General features: G+C 41.1%; 1 protein-coding gene across 2 annotated transcripts in view; it reads left to right on the top strand.

The window, feature by feature from the left end:
- The window catches only part of LOC134535535 (zinc finger protein 1), a 1,265,084-nt gene that overhangs the window by 634,928 nt on the left and 613,722 nt on the right, over nucleotides 1-16,434 (top strand). For both annotated transcript variants that reach the window (XM_063374681.1, XM_063374682.1), the window contains exon 5: nucleotides 13,941-13,988. In XM_063374681.1, the coding sequence (XP_063230751.1) occupies nucleotides 13,941-13,988 (48 nt within the window). The remainder of the gene's footprint in view (nucleotides 1-13,940; nucleotides 13,989-16,434) is intronic.

The raw sequence follows: 16,434 nt of genomic DNA, 5'->3' as shown, positions 1-16,434 counted from the left end.
GCCACGTCACCCTGCTGTCAGGCTGCCCGTCGCCACGTCACCCTGCTGTCAGGCTGCCCGTCGCCACGTCACCCTGCTGTCAGGCTGCCCGTCGCCACGTCACCCTGCTGTCAGGCTGCCCGTCGCCACGTCACCCTGCTGTCAGGCTGCCCGTCGCCACGTCACCCTGCTGTCAGGCTGCCCGTGGCCACGTCACCCTGCTGTCAGGCTGCCCGTCGCCACGTCACCCTGCTGTCAGGCTGCCCGTCGCCACGTCACCCTGCTGTCAGGCTGCCCGTCGCCACGTCACCCTGCTGTCAGGCTGCCCGTCGCCACGTCACCCTGCTGTCAGGCTGCCCGTCGCCACGTCACCCTGCTGTCAGGCTGCCCGTCGCCACGTCACCCTGCTGTCAGGCTGCCCGTCGCCACGTCACCCTGCTGTCAGGCTGCCCGTCGCCACGTCACCCTGCTGTCAGGCTGCCCGTCGCCACGTCACCCTGCTGTCAGGCTGCCCGTCGCCACGTCACACTGCTGTCAGGCTGCCCGTCGCCACGTCACCCTGCTGTCAGGCTGCCCGTCGCCACGTCACCCTGCTGTCAGGCTGCCCGTCGCCACGTCACCCTGCTGTCAGGCTGCCCGTCGCCACGTCACCCTGCTGTCAGGCTGCCCGTCGCCACGTCACCCTGCTGTCAGGCTGCCCGTCGCCACGTCACCCTGCTGTCAGGCTGCCCGTCGCCACGTCACCCTGCTGTCAGGCTGCCCGTCGCCACGTCACCCTGCTGTCAGGCTGCCCGTCGCCACGTCACCCTGCTGTCAGGCTGCCCGTCGCCACGTCACCCTGCTGTCAGGCTGCCCGTCGCCACGTCACCCTGCTGTCAGGCTGCCCGTCGCCACGTCACCCTGCTGTCAGGCTGCCCGTCGCCACGTCACCCTGCTGTCAGGCTGCCCGTCGCCACGTCACCCTGCTGTCAGGCTGCCCGTCGCCACGTCACCCTGCTGTCAGGCTGCCCGTCGCCACGTCACCCTGCTGTCAGGCTGCCCGTCGCCACGTCACCCTGCTGTCAGGCTGCCCGTCGCCACGTCACCCTGCTGTCAGGCTGCCCGTCGCCACGTCACCCTGCTGTCAGGCTGCCCGTCGCCACGTCACCCTGCTGTCAGGCTGCCCGTCGCCACGTCACCCTGCTGTCAGGCTGCCCGTCGCCACGTCACCCTGCTGTCAGGCTGCCCGTCGCCACGTCACCCTGCTGTCAGGCTGCCCGTCGCCACGTCACCCTGCTGTCAGGCTGCCCGTCGCCACGTCACCCTGCTGTCAGGCTGCCCGTCGCCACGTCACCCTGCTGTCAGGCTGCCCGTCGCCACGTCACCCTGCTGTCAGGCTGCCCGTCGCCACGTCACCCTGCTGTCAGGCTGCCCGTCGCCACGTCACCCTGCTGTCAGGCTGCCCGTCGCCACGTCACACTGCTGTCAGGCTGCCCGTCGCCACGTCACCCTGCTGTCAGGCTGCCCGTCGCCACGTCACACTGCTGTCAGGCTGCCCGTCGCCACGTCACCCTGCTGTCAGGCTGCCCGTCGCCACGTCACCCTGCTGTCAGGCTGCCCGTCGCCACGTCACCCTGCTGTCAGGCTGCCCGTCGCCACGTCACCCTGCTGTCAGGCTGCCCGTCGCCACGTCACCCTGCTGTCAGGCTGCCCGTCGCCATGTCAACAAGGAACGTCGCTCTGCCCGGCGCTACACCGAGCTGCAGGTTGCACTTAGCCTCAGAAGTGAGTAAGCTGGACTTTGACTGTTTGCAAGTGCGTTCGGACATGGCTCGTTCAGCGCCGAGGTGCCGACAGGAGAGAGCCGCAGGAAGAGGTAACTGGTCACTCGTTTAGAGACTCGTCGATGCGACTCACGGAGCGAGTATTTACTGTAAAAACACTCAATTGGATTGCGACCTTTGGGTAAGGGCAAGTTGCCGCCGCGGTACGAAAATACGCCGACGACTTTTTTTTTTTTACTCGTCGAGCGATTGTGAGTGAGCGAGTCGAAGAGTTTATTTATGCTGGAATGGCACTTGTCGCCGGAGTCTATAAATAGGACTTAGTGTGGGACTGGGTCAGTGGCCGACATAAAAGGGCAATGCCAATAATAACGTGACTTTGACTTTTAAACACGACAGTGGACTTGGGCTTGTCGCCGAAGTTGAAACTGGTGAAGTGTGACGAGTTTATGTCACTGTCGGAGCTTCGGAGTGGGAACAACGTGGAGGTGTTTGCATTACGGTAACTCTCCATCGCGGGTGTGACAGGTCACGATTGCCGACGAGTCGTGCAGAGCGGAGTGTGGCTGCTCATTCGCCCGGCTGTGGAAGTCATTTTCCCCACTTGGTCCGTGCCAGCGGAGTCAGTGTTGAGCATCGAGGCAGGAGGGCGCCACACGGCAGGCACCGCGACTACGAGACGACTCGCTGCAGTTAGGCCCTGGGGCGGACCCTCACTCTCAACTATCTTTAAGGCGTGTGTCCAACGAGTCATCACTAAGGACACCTGTATTTCGCGAATACATCTCGTGTCAGGCTATTTCACTCATAACTGTAGCTTTTTTCTTAGAGGTTTGGCGAATTGCGGGCGTGCAGCAGTACGGTAACCACGTCCTCATTGGCCCCGTCAAGTGCGGGAAAACAGCCTTCACTGACCACAGCCAATAATTACAAGAAAAATCTACAGTGTTTTGTAAAATACCTTGGCACGAAATGTATTCGCAAAATACAGCTGTCCCTAGTCATCACCCGCTTAACCGAGGGGTTTACCTTTGTATCATTTTCGTTCTCACGCCGCGTCAAACAGATCCAATACGAGCTAGTTTGATAAAGGATGCATCACAACAATTGTCAGGTGCAATTAACTTGCATAATTTTAATATTCCATAAATTATTAACTTAGGAGTTAGGTTAATTGTATCTGTCTTATGAATAATTTTGTAGTGGGAATACTGTGTTGTCTCAGAGCAATATTCACCAAGTTGCTGATGGCTCCATTAAGACTTTTTGGAGGTTACTTGTAATTTTTTACTATTGTATTTATTGAACTTTTTTACTTCATTGTAGTAATAACAATTGTCTCACTTTAACGATGAGGGGCCTATAGAAATTTTGATGTCAGAATTTGTTCGATAATTTGTTTGTATTCATGATAAAGTTAGTCTATCTATTGATTTTGACATTTCTTTTATAATTTAGGTATGTGTAGTTCTCCCAGTAATCCACGCAGCTGTACTTAACTTCAGGAAAACACGAGTGGTCGCTTATTTGACTTCGTAAAAAAATGCAATAAACATTTTTCACAACACTGTTTTAGTGTTCGCTCTAATCAACATTTCCTCTTGTTCCCCCTCTTGGAAAAAAAAGGGGGGGGGGCAACAAATGTATTTTAAAAGGCATTTAATTTAAATGTATATTTACGTAAAAACTCTCAATTAAAACACCGTACTTAAAAAAAAGTATAATTAACTAAAACTCATATCACATTTTTTGAATGTAACAAACTTGAAATGTGTACTACCTTAGTTTTAGACTAGTACCTAATTGAAGTACACGCGTTTCAAATAATTTCATTGATAGTTGTTACGTTGAAAATTGTAGTAGTTAGATTACATCTATAACTATTATACAAAAGAAGATCCCTTTATAAAAACATTCAAACCTAAATTAAAAACAAATTTATGCCTTGCTGTATACAGTGTACATAGACTACATGTTTAATACCACCATGACGATGCTATTCGTGTAAGATGGTACTGTACGACAACCAAATATATATTTAGTTAATGTCATCATACACGCCTGTATTCCACATTGTATACTCAAACATTACCGAGGGCAATTTTTTGTAAAGGTAACAGCTTTTTAGGTAGATTTTAAAGGATTACTACCTATTGTAGCCGTTACCATGTGGCAACTTTCGGAAATATTTCGTATAGTTTTTTTTTCATAGTTATACATGTTTATACATATATCAAAACTTTTTTGACACGATAACTGTCGAAATTATTCACAAATCACTTCCAAACTGATTCATAAAATCTAGTAGTGGAAAATCTTGGGCTAGTTAGTTAATGGTCAATATCCAACCAAAGGGGTAGAAATGGGGAATGTTTTGGAAATTTTCACATCCGTTTGAACTGATTATGACTCGTAAAAGTAATACCAAAATCTTTTGTCTGAAAACATTGTTGATACGACCAACTATAACTTGAAAAAACAAGGGTTGTAGGATAAAATAAATCATAACTACATTGTCTGAAACAATTTTTGATTAGACGAACCATTGCTGCAAGGGGCTGAAAAAATAAGGGGTAGGATTAAAATATAAAAATCCCTTTCGGCACAGCTTACAGGCTTAGGTAGATTTTAAAGTACCTTTTTTTCCTGGAAATGTTTTGGAAACTTCTATTACCTCTCGGAACATTTTAAGAACTTAATGTTCATAACATCATATATTTTCGCCAATATTAAAATAAGATTGTGTTATCATTTTCTCATATTCCAAGCAGCGAAAATATTCTGAATGTTTTTAACTTAATACATCCAGCATTGAATGTCCTAACGAATTTAATATTATGCCTACTAAAGTAGTTATGCAATAATTTTTGTCATCCAAACACTATTTTTCACTCCTTGTACTAATACATGACCGTATAAATTATAATTTTTAGACAAAGGTTAATGTACTATTTAGATGATTTTTAATAAATTCAGACCAATTTAAACTACGGAAATTATATATTTTTTAATTCAACCCCGGTTTTTGCGGTAGTAGTTCGTTTCATCAAAACATTTTTGAGCCAAAAGATTGAAATAAAGTTTAGGTGTTTTACAAATAAATTATAATGGATATGGTAGTATGTATCTACATCTATTTAAAATGTAATGACTTTTTGTCTTTCTACGCTTGTTATTTCCAACCCTTGCAGTAATGATTTGTTACGTAAAATTTACTTCAAATTAAATTTTTCAAAGATATTTAAAAAGTTAAACAAAATTAAACGTTATTCAAAAGAGTACTTGGTAGGAAAGTTTAAATTATTTTCTTTTTTTAAACCTATGTTTTTTTCAACCCCTTGCGTAATGGTTTGTACTATCAACATTTTTTCAGACAAAAGATTTCGATAAATATTATAAGATTTATGAACAATTTGAACGAATTTGATAGTGTACCTACTAAGGGGGATATGGATTTTTAAATTCCTAACTTCTCATTTTTTCAACCCCTTGTATGAAATATGAGACAACGTTAAAATTCATCTTTTTTAATATTGGCAGACGTATAGGTGGTTATGTCCATTAAAATCTTAAAATATTCCAGGAATGTATAAAAGTTTCCAAAACATTTCCTGAAGCAAAATAGTTACTTCGAAATCTAACTACGGCTGTAGGCTGAGCTGAAATGAATTTTTTAATGTTACTTAGGTATATTATATAAACAGATAACGTACAAAATTAAATTAATATTTTAAACAAATTTCTTGTTATTTGTAAGATTAATTAAAAAAACTATGCTTTATTCAAATACTTATGAGTATTTTACTAATAATTTAAGTTTATAAAATAATGGAAGTCACAACTATGAAAATATAAATGTTTGTTATAAGTTTTATAAACAAATCAAATATCAATACTAATTTGTGTGTACAATTTTATTTCCTATTGTATCAGGACTGAACATAATTTGTAAATCTTAATGACTCCATAAAATATTTAGTGATAAGGAGTCTCCAAACTTTTTTATTTGTAAAATATTTATAGTTATTTCGAGTCTGTTTATTGATAATTAGGTCCGATCAGTTCTAGCTATGGTTGTATCTACTGGCTTGTGCCGCAAAGGTCTTGGATTCGATTAATTATCTAGTTGGAGCTTTTTAATTTACGGAAAAGTTTCCAGGACACAAAACGAATTAAATCTTGTACCAAAGGATAGTTAAATTTATCATTCGAATTCTTAAATTTATTACAATTATTGGGACGCCTCTAAAAGGAATTATTTTGCGTATTTATTGGGGAGCAAACTAGTCTTGACGGATTTATTATTTTCTTACGAGTTAATGATTCTTCTACAGCGCTTGTAGCATGCACTTGTCCCTGAGCGAGTTGTGAACAAGGATCAGAAGAGGTTACCCAATCACCTGACCTTCCGACCGGCGAGCACTTGCGTTCAGGCAAGTTGAGTCTAGCCTGGGATCCGCGAAATATGTGCGGCTCTGTGTGTGTGAACAGTCTGTGCCGTTCGGGCGCAGGGAGTGAGTGAGGGGCTGTGTAGCCCTTCCTGTGTAGGTGTTCCCTATGTAGGCGCCAGGTGTCAGATGGCGCCTGTGAACACCCCCCCCCCCCCCAACTCCTGCTCAACGGGGCCACCATAAGTCAGCATGCGCACGGCACGACCTCTACTCCCCCTTCCCCCCCAGTGCTCATCCCCCCCTCCTCACTGGACTCCTCTCCTTGCCTGTTTGTTATTGTAATGTGACGTGTCAGCAGGCCCGCTCCTGATACCCGGAATTAATTTGATTTGCTTTACGTCTCGCACTCGGCTGCCGCCGTGCGTGATCCCGACATGCACCGCGCTCTGGGAGGAGGGAGGGAGGGAGGGGTGCTTGCTGCGCCGTGCGACAGCGGCGCAAGTGCCCTTCCCCCTCCACCAGGCGCTGGCAGTGTGTGGTCCCGCGTTAAAACACACTAGGTTAAACATTTCATTTGTGACGTTCCTGGTCGCCTTCTCTCTCTATTCCATTCATCCACCCTCCCCTCTTCGTTGGATATTTCTGATGTGTAACATCTTAGCTCTCGGTATACGGCATTTCGTAGGAGTAATTTCGAGAATGGAACGGATGGCGCTAACCACAGTTCACAAAGCCAAAGGGAAACTGATAGTATTAACTGTTTAATGAATTTTGATGTAGGCAATATTTTGATAAAATTTCTGGTCGAAAATCAGGTCGAAAGCCGTCTTTTCCGCTTTTATCGAAGCCGTTTAATTATTTATTTTAAAATTTCGGTCTTGCTAATGAATGATACAATAGTCAACGTAGCTGCTCCGGCAGCGAATTCTATCGGCGAGTGCGGAAACTACGTGTGATTCGCGTTCAGAAAATTAGTTCAAAACACAATTAAGTATATTTTTTGTCACGCTCGGCATTATTTTAAAAAATTCTATGTTAAATTGCGTGCTCGAGTTTCGTATTATGAGTGTATTTGCAACATGAGAACACAAGAATTTGTTCGTTGTCGAGGTCAGATGTTACACATCTCTGGCGAGTACTGAAAGACTCGCTCACATTTTTTTTTTCAGGAATAGTTAGTATTTACCCGTACCCTCAAATAGGTCCCAGTCATATGGCGCATGAATAAAGGTTTTTTCTATGCTATTTGGTGCTTACGTATCTTGAAGTTAATGGGAAAAAAGTTCAAGTCCATTTTCTTAATTCTGGTGTTTTGAAATAACCAAGTCAAAGAGATTGGCTTTTGTTTCAAGAAGTAGTCAGCAAGTTCAAAGGGTCTATGTCTCATCTCATGGAAGTTTCAGACACTTAATGTTTTGGAAAGTATAACTTTTGTCACAGCATAATACTCGTACCTGTTTCTGTTAGTTTCTAACTTTACCCCGTAACCCCACGACATGGTACAAGGTTCCCTATCAGCTACATCTTATAGATAAACAAAGTTTCCTAAATTTTGTCATTCGATTGAATAATTACTTCGTCATACTGGGGCAGGGCTTTTCCACGTGCGCGGCATACAGTTCCCATCAAAAGTTTAAGACCTTAATTAAAACTATAAACAATAAGACTTGGTTCTTAAGTTCTGGTAGAATTTGCTTACTAACCACAATAAATATTTAAAACTATTTAATGAAATTTTACATCTGGTTAGAATATTTTATAAAAAGAAAAAAAATTTAAGTTAATTTTCTCTGAGCTGATTTTTAAACAAATTACAGTATTTTTTCGAAGGGTATTTTTTTAAATAAATGTAGTTTTTTTTCAAATATAAATAAATTCATACAAAAATCGTTATTTCAAAAATTATATTTAAAAAATGTAACTTCTCTTTTAGTAAGGATTTGCTAGAACACAATTTTTTTTATTTTTTTTCGATTAACGAATAATTTCGGTCATTAGGAATGATTGATTATTTATTAGTCTATTAATGGAGAATTTTAAGAGTTATCAAAAATTTTAAGTAATTTCTGCATTAGGTTTATAACCAAAACAATATGTTTTGAAACCTATTTATGGCCTTACGCTTCTGGTGGAACCTCTTCCCTGGAACACCACTTCCGTGGCACGCCGTGAACAGTTGGTTGCTCTGACTGCTATGGGGCCCGCCTCGTCAGGGGTGTATCTATGTTAGTGAGGCGACGCTCGCTGGTATTTCTAGCGCGGTATCGTCTCTAAGCGCAAGGCGCTGAACTGGCGCGCAGTCTTCTCGTCGTCACAGGATATATGTGAAATTTGAGCGGTGACCGTAACATTATATGGCAGATAAATGAAGATAAAGGTTTAATGCAAGTCCCTTAAGTGATTTCAAGAATCTCTACTGGTTGTTTTAGGCCTAAAATTACTCTGAAAACATGCATTTTAGCCATTTTAACTCTTCTAGAAATACAGTTTAAAAATTTCATCCGAAATCAAAAGTACTTTTCGGCCCTCGGCGAACTCTTAAATGCTTTTCGTAAGCAGACCCCACTCGGATATCTTGAGTGGTTTTAAGATCGCGTTGTTTTTCCTGTAGCTCTGCGCACCGTATGTGTGCCCCGGTAGGCGGAGCCCTTAAGACCTGTCGTTTCTTATGAAACGTTCGACTCTAATTATAATTCACTAAGGTTTCTGACGCGATGTTCAAATTGCTTCCAAACACCCTGTGTCCGACTGCCATCGCAGCCACGAGGCGGCCGGTCAGCAGAGTGACGTCACGGGGTCGAGGACCGATGTTTGTTCCCCCACAAAGCGAGGGAAAGGCAACACGAGAAGTTGCAAACAGCGCGGCAGGGCCGTGTACTTTGAAGTCTGCGGCTGCCGTGTTGCCCGGAAAGAATCTCCAAACAAATCGCGGCGATTCAAACAGAATCGTGTTTTTACTTTGCGCTAGATACGCGCTTTGCGGTTTTGGAATGGCACAATGGAACCATAGGATCCATTTCTTTTTAGACACTCGCTACCTGCTGGGGGGGAAAAAAACCGTCGATTTGTTTGCTCAAGCCCACTGTAGTTACGGTAAATGTTTACACTTACAATTATACTTGACTACATCAACTGTGTGCAGCGTGTTGGTGAAGGAATATCACAATAACCAGTTCTAATAATGATAAAAAAATATATATTTTCCAGAATTCTAAAATAACTGATCCAGACGGGAGTTGAATCTGGGATATTCTGCTTACCAGTCAAAATCGTTATCCACAGAATCAACAGATCTGGAATTTAATATGTAAAATACCTAAATCTAATGTCATTTAATAATACGAATTTGTATAAAAAATAACTTTTGATAACGCAGCACAACACACAAAGATGATATGACCTCAAACTCTCAAAAAAACATGTTTTCACGTTCGGTCTGTGTAACTCTCTGACGTTATCCAGACAATATATCGAAAAAGAGTAAAGTTGAAGATTCGGAATGATTTAGAAAGTTGAAAAGTCCGCGCCTTCATCTTACCCGATCAGTTTTGATTGGCTGTTCGCACCGTTACGAAAACACCCTTGCGTCACACCGACGGCTATAGCGGCAATGTTTTCAGCATTAACTCTATACGCATCGTTTGCTGGCCCCATACCTCGCACTGACTGTTTCTTGTAGCTTTAATGCATATTATAATGCGACTGGGCTAACATGTTTTTTTGCAGACTTTTGCAATCGAACTGAATACACATAATAGGTATGATGCTGTGATACTCTATCTATCTTTAAGTTTTTACAAGTAATTAATTATCCCACGTGATATTCAAATTTATTTTGCTAAACCGTTTAGACTATATGTAAACATCTGTAAAAAAAACATTTTAAGATGAAAAAAATTAAGCATTGTTGTGAGCTTGTAAATATTAGTTTGAGTACACATCTATTTCTTTATTTTACTTGTTATTACTCATCTATTGACTTGTCTGCAGTTTCATGTTTTCGATATTGTAGCCTAATTAAATTTCCATTAAAATTACCACGTAATTTTTGAGAGTAAGTATGTTTTTTTTTGTGAATAGGCTACGCTCCAATAATTTCCCACGGCCTGGCGTGTCTGACAAAAAAAAAATGTTTTTATAAATGCAAATGCTGTTTTGAATAAACAGCTATAACATTACGTATGGCAGCTGCCAGAAATACGAAATTGAACTGAATAAATAACGGGACAGAATCCTTAATGCAAACAGTACATTTTGTTTAATTTTGTCTAAATGAGCCTGGTATTCAAGGTCGAGTTAGAATAATATTCGTTCAAAAAAACGTACGTCAAGTTTGACGTCTAATGAGACCAAATTTTTATTTTTTCCATGTTCGTGGTGATATTAGTATACTAACTTATGAATTTAGCCCTCCAGAAATAAATGACCATGATGATTTCTCTCCATTATTTTTTTTCGCCCCCTTTGCTCGCAATGTGTGTTAACTGTAAAATATTATTTAAATTTTTTGTAATTACATCGCGAATACTAGCCTAATAGTGATCCAAAATTTCATCATTATGAAATATTAATAGGTATTGGTTAGTCAATTAACGAATTAATTCTAATTTTTATAATTTGGTCATGTTTTTGAATAGCTTTATTGATAAGGCAACCAAAGTTTATGAGACATTCTAAACATATTTTTAATATTTTTATTCGTATAATATTTATTTGTGTGTGTCAAGAGTTGCGTTAAAAGTTTTTGGAATTTATTTTGTTAAAAATGATTTGTATATATTTTAGTATTTAGTTCATCGATTCCTGTTTTTTAAATGATATTTGGTCTTAAAATAATTGGTCACTATGAACCACTACCTCAGACTTCATGTCGGCTTTGCCTTGTATGCATACGTTTGTGAGAATTTTCTTGGTATATTTTTTTACCTTTACACTATTTATCCGAACTAAGTTTGTAATGTCAAATCATTAAATGTTTTTTTGTTAATCTGTGGAAATTTGCCGTTTCTATTTTAATGCCTGTTGGAATGTCACCAACTGACCTCCTTCTAAATTAATTTGTTGTTTTCTTCGTGGCGTTTTCAACCATTTTGATGATCAAAAATACCTGAAAAATATTTTACAATGAAAGAAATTAACATTTCCCCGAACATTTGATAAAAATGCGGTAGTAGTTCAGGGTTGGTTTTCTCTACATTATGTTTCATTCTAAACTTTATGGTTGGAGATTTTTTTTAATATAATTTATACGTATTGTACGCGTACATGCGTGAATACTGAATTTTAAAAAAAAAACCTTCGTTAATATTAATATGATTTATTCTTGTGACATTTTATTGCCTTTCTTTGCTGCAAATTTAACCGAGTTTTTGTTTTGACATTGGAAAATAAAGTACAGTAGGTCAATTTATTCCCGTCAGCCAATAACTGCTCTAGTTACGTCATGTCTTTGAATGAAAAGGCCCATTAACATTATATTTGAACCTTTGTTATTTTATATAATTTGAAGCATTTTTGAAATTGTTTATTTTTAAAATGCAGCAGATTGTCTTGCTTTTTTCTTCTGTATTTTGTTTACGTTTTGGTTTGTGGGGTCTCTTCGATTGTGACTGGGCATGACGTCATCATAACGGCGCTATCTTTGAACTGATTCGTCGACAGGTAAGCTGGGAAGATTTGTCGCCATAGGGTCAAGCAAACGGGATTTTTGCTGCCTTAGAATTCATTTAATTGTTGTAATTAATCAGGTCATCGAGTCCCTATTCGTTCTTGAATAGTGGGTTGGAATGTTTCTAAGTAAATTTAGCTAGGCTGGTGTTGAATAGCGTCAGATTCATGGGTTCTGTGAAGATTGTAAATCCAGTATCTTGAAGTATTCCGCAATTGCCCTAGTAGCCAATATTCCGATAGTGTCATATGATAAATGCCAAAGCCTTAGTTCGAATTTAACTACACACCCGCGGTAAAAACTATTTAAATACAAAATTTCTAGTTTTTAATCTATGTTCTGAACATAAGAATTAAAGATTATTTAAATTTTTATCATTTTTAAAAATAGAACGTTATTTTACTGACAGCAAGGGACGTACTCACTTTGCGCAGTTTCTGTTTGGAGCAAACATTATTGTCAAATTTCTGACTATATCAAAAGTCATTTTAACTTTCCCGAATCTTGTATACCGCTAGTACACATCAGGCGTGCGAGTTGCTACAGGTTTCTAGGTGTTGAATATCATGATTTTCTATCATTTAAATTTTCAAGCGAGATTTATTTATTTTTATGTTATTGAGTTACATATACCTTGTCACCTTGTGTTCTGTGCGTATATGCTATGCATTTTTTTTGTGTGTGTCTATGTCTATTGTTGAATAACAAAATGTAATTCTTTTAATGCCTTTCCTCTCTCCTTGAATCACGTGATTTTGTTATTGACTTCAATACCTATACTGCTAATTTTTGATGAAACTCTCTCAGTAGAACGCAAAGTAATTTGCCAGGCATACTATCTTAAGGCTGGATAGAGACAACTTATTTCATTTTTCAATTATTCTTGAATACAGTGGAGACCTACAACACAGTAATTAAGACCGCATACATTGTAGCTGTGTTGTATAATATTCCATTATATCATTCAAGCGAATTCATAATGTGTTATATCAATGACTTACTGCAGCACGTTACGGTAAGTAGGTTGACTTTTATATGTCGTTCAGAAAATATACTCGTGTCTGTAATATTTTACGTGGGTCGTTTCGTGTAATTGCATCTCGTGCTTAATGTTCCGCGCGCCGGTCCGCTCGGGCGGGCGGACTTGGGCCACTCTTGCCCCGCGGGGTCGCCGCGCCGCGCCATGCCCACTGGCCCACATCTCGTGACGTCGCAGGCCGGACTTCTCCCGGTTATTACATTACAACTAATGTATCCACGGCACGCTAAATCACCGCGCGCCGCGACAGCCAAATGCATTTTGCTTCAATTACCACGGCCGGGGGAGGCTGGCCCTCCTGATTCCTTCTGAAATAATAATAGAAAGGGGTCCGTGCCCAGGGAGGAAGGGAAGGGGAAGGGGAAGGGGGGTTAGAAATTAAAAAAAAAGGAAAAGAGAAGTATTATTCCCCGCGGAACGAGCTTAAAAGCGGTCGACCAAGTCCTGTGTGTGTGCGCTCGCTAGGGACGTGACCATGTTTTCGAAAGAATGGACGCGCTTCGAAGCGGAGCTCGGATCCGGGGAAATTTTATATTAAAAATATTTTTTAAAAAAAAATGGAAAGAAAAGGACGTTTGTGGGTTGAATTTATTGGGCCCGGTTTCGCCCGCTGGATGCCTGGCCAGAAAGTAATTAAGTAATGATGTTTGCGGGCCCGCGCATTACGACTCGTTGTCCCGCCCGGGGATACGGCACGTAAATATCTCCTGCCTTCTTCTCTCCCGTCGATGCTTGCTCCTTTCACTTCGTTCCGCGTCGCTGCTGTGCGTCTGTGCGATCGTGTCTGGCTCTGAAGTTAAACAATAAATGAATAAATAAAACACACGAACGTGGCCGCCACGCGCGTTGCAAGTGAAACTTCACAGAAATAGCCACTGCAAGAATGTGTGAAAGTATACGAAAGTAGGTACGCAAGCGCACAAGTTTACACGTTCGCTATAAAATAAACATGCATTCCACGCTCCACGACCGAACATAGGTACCCCGTGAGCGTTATACTTTCGTTACGCTCTGATTAGGTTATTACTCATACTTGTCCAATATTCACTGTGACTTCTTTGTTTTGTTTTGTTAATTTGTAATTTTTTGTTTGTTTTCAGGTAAGGTGTTCTTCGTTTTCGCTCCGGTCGATGGGCGAGCTGAACCAAGTATGTGGCTACGTAAATAATCTAGCCCAGTTTTAAAGGTTGTTTATGAACCACTGTATCTCACTTCCGCTTGTGAACAATGAGAATAAGAGTATTATAATTAATGTAAATATGTAAAAAGTCACGCAATTAATAATAATTACAAACACTTTCGGGACTTTTAAAATCGCATTATATGGCATTTAGTTAATATATGTTGATAATATTGGTGACAGAACAATAGCTAGGGAGGTATCGTGTTAAATTATACTGAAATATTCCTTAAATTATAGTAATGACAATAAAGGAAATGAAATCAGAGACCATGTCTTGATGCATAACGTGCAGTAGCTACTTGTCTTGGAGTAGCTATGTTCGTCCTGTTGTCACAGTAAAACGTTTTCGTATGTTTTGAAAATTACTTTATTTTATTTTATGAACTAGTTGTCGAAATAATGTTTTGGTAAAATTACAAGTAAAACTATGTACATACGTGAGTCATTATAAAAGTAAATAATGTTGGTTTCTCTAGATTTTTTTTAAAATTGAAAATAAATGACACAAAACTTATTTGCAACATATATGATACCTTAGCTATTTTTGTACGTACTCGACATAAAAATTAAAAAAATACATCGCATATCAGCAGCTTTTCTATGCCTTCTGCATACTTATTTACCGCCAAGTTGTGGAACCAGTCATTATCGTTCTCTTTCAGTGTGGTTCCCGGCCAAAACAAATCCTCAATCCTTGACGTGAGTTCTTCCAGTAGCAACTAAATGTCGGCTCAAGCGTTCTTCGTCATTGCAATTTGTTTGCCCGCCTTAACTGAAGCTTAGTTATCTGTAAATTTCTTTAAGGTGTACTTTTTTTTCGGAAATGGCCAGCTGCATCATGAGAGTTCAGGCGTGATCTCAAGTCATTAGCTGGTTTATTCATCGTTCAACCAAATTTGCTGTTGCACCATTGTGTTGTGAGCGCTGAGCGAAGATCATTCGATGTGAACGGACTTTTGGGTCGGCTCATAGCTGTGATCTCGGATCAACACTGCGCCAGCAGATATTTCCGGCATTGTTACGGACTTTATTAGTGTAAATTTAATCAGACGTGAATATGAGAGATAATAAAAAAATTGCAGATCATATATAATGCACACATCTAAAATCTCACTTATTCAAGTGGTACAACCTCTTCTCACGCAAAATACCTATGTTTTAAATGCTTGTTATTTTAGTTTAATGTTTATATGTGCTATTTCTTCATGATTACTCTCCATATTAAATAAACGCGTTTTTAAAAAGTCAATTACTAATCATATTTCCGACTGTTTCGTTTTGTATTATCCTTTAAGTACCAGTATGTATCTTCAGTTGTTATTAAAGTTCACAGGATAAGGCAGTGACTACATGTCTTGTGGTAATCGCACCAACCATTTGTTCGCCGAGTCATAATCGATTGTAGTGACTCGTGTCGTCCCAGCGTACCAATACAAATGTACCTAGCATTTCTTTGATACTGCTGCTACCTGTTGCAGATTAGAAATGTTCACTTGTAGTCACAATATGTGCTGGCGCAACGGTTAGTGAATGAGCCATAATTCATTCTTGGACTAAGATCATTGCATCGCACATCGAAGAGCAGTTTGGTGCAACTGGCCATTAGTCGCAAGTTAGAATGCAAACCTTCAGACATACGGAAATTTCGCGCATTCCATAAGTCGCAGGTCAGAATGCAAACCTTTAACACACTCTCGCACTGCGTTCGTGATTGTACCGCAGTTATTTGGTCACGCCAATCTACATATGACCGTGAGCCAACGATTACCAGCTGGGAGAGAAGTAATCGAATCAGGTAGTGTCAATTAACAACGATAAAAATGTTCTCGCTAAGAAATCAAGGGATATGAAAGCAAATTGGGGGTTGATTCCAACTAATGCTTTGAATTCTACCCCGAGGCCAGACGAATCCGCGACTCTAGTAAACAGTTAGCAGTTGAGACCGTGGGGACTCGCTGCTGGCGCCGGACTGGCGGAGGAACGAGCAGGTCCATGTTGGCAGGACTGCGCGGCTGGAACGACGCTCGCACGTCTCCGAGGGGAAACCTAAGATGTACATCAAGCTCTGTCCCTGCCCGAATATTCACCTTCGGCCAACCTCGGGATTTGTTTTATTTTTGCGCAGGAAAAATGAATTCTAATATTAAAAGTGATCGGTCAGGTTACGGTTAATTAGGTTAGTATAGCTACATTAAAATAAACAGAGAAATATAAATACATATATATAAATGAACCCGAGGTTGGCCGAAGGTAAATAATATTCGGGCGTGTTCGGGCAGGGACAGAACTTGATGTACATCTTAGGCTTCCCGTCTCCAAGCGCAGGCGTCGCGGCGCCTCAGCTGACCTCCGGCCCCGACGAGAGGCCGCCAGGAACATCAGTATTCGAACCCACGTCCCAGGGCCTCGCC

This window comes from Bacillus rossius, chromosome 8, assembly GCF_032445375.1.
Source record: "Bacillus rossius redtenbacheri isolate Brsri chromosome 8, Brsri_v3, whole genome shotgun sequence".
NCBI lineage: Eukaryota > Metazoa > Arthropoda > Insecta > Phasmatodea > Bacillidae > Bacillus > Bacillus rossius.
This window is presented reverse-complemented; position numbering and strand designations above follow the sequence as displayed.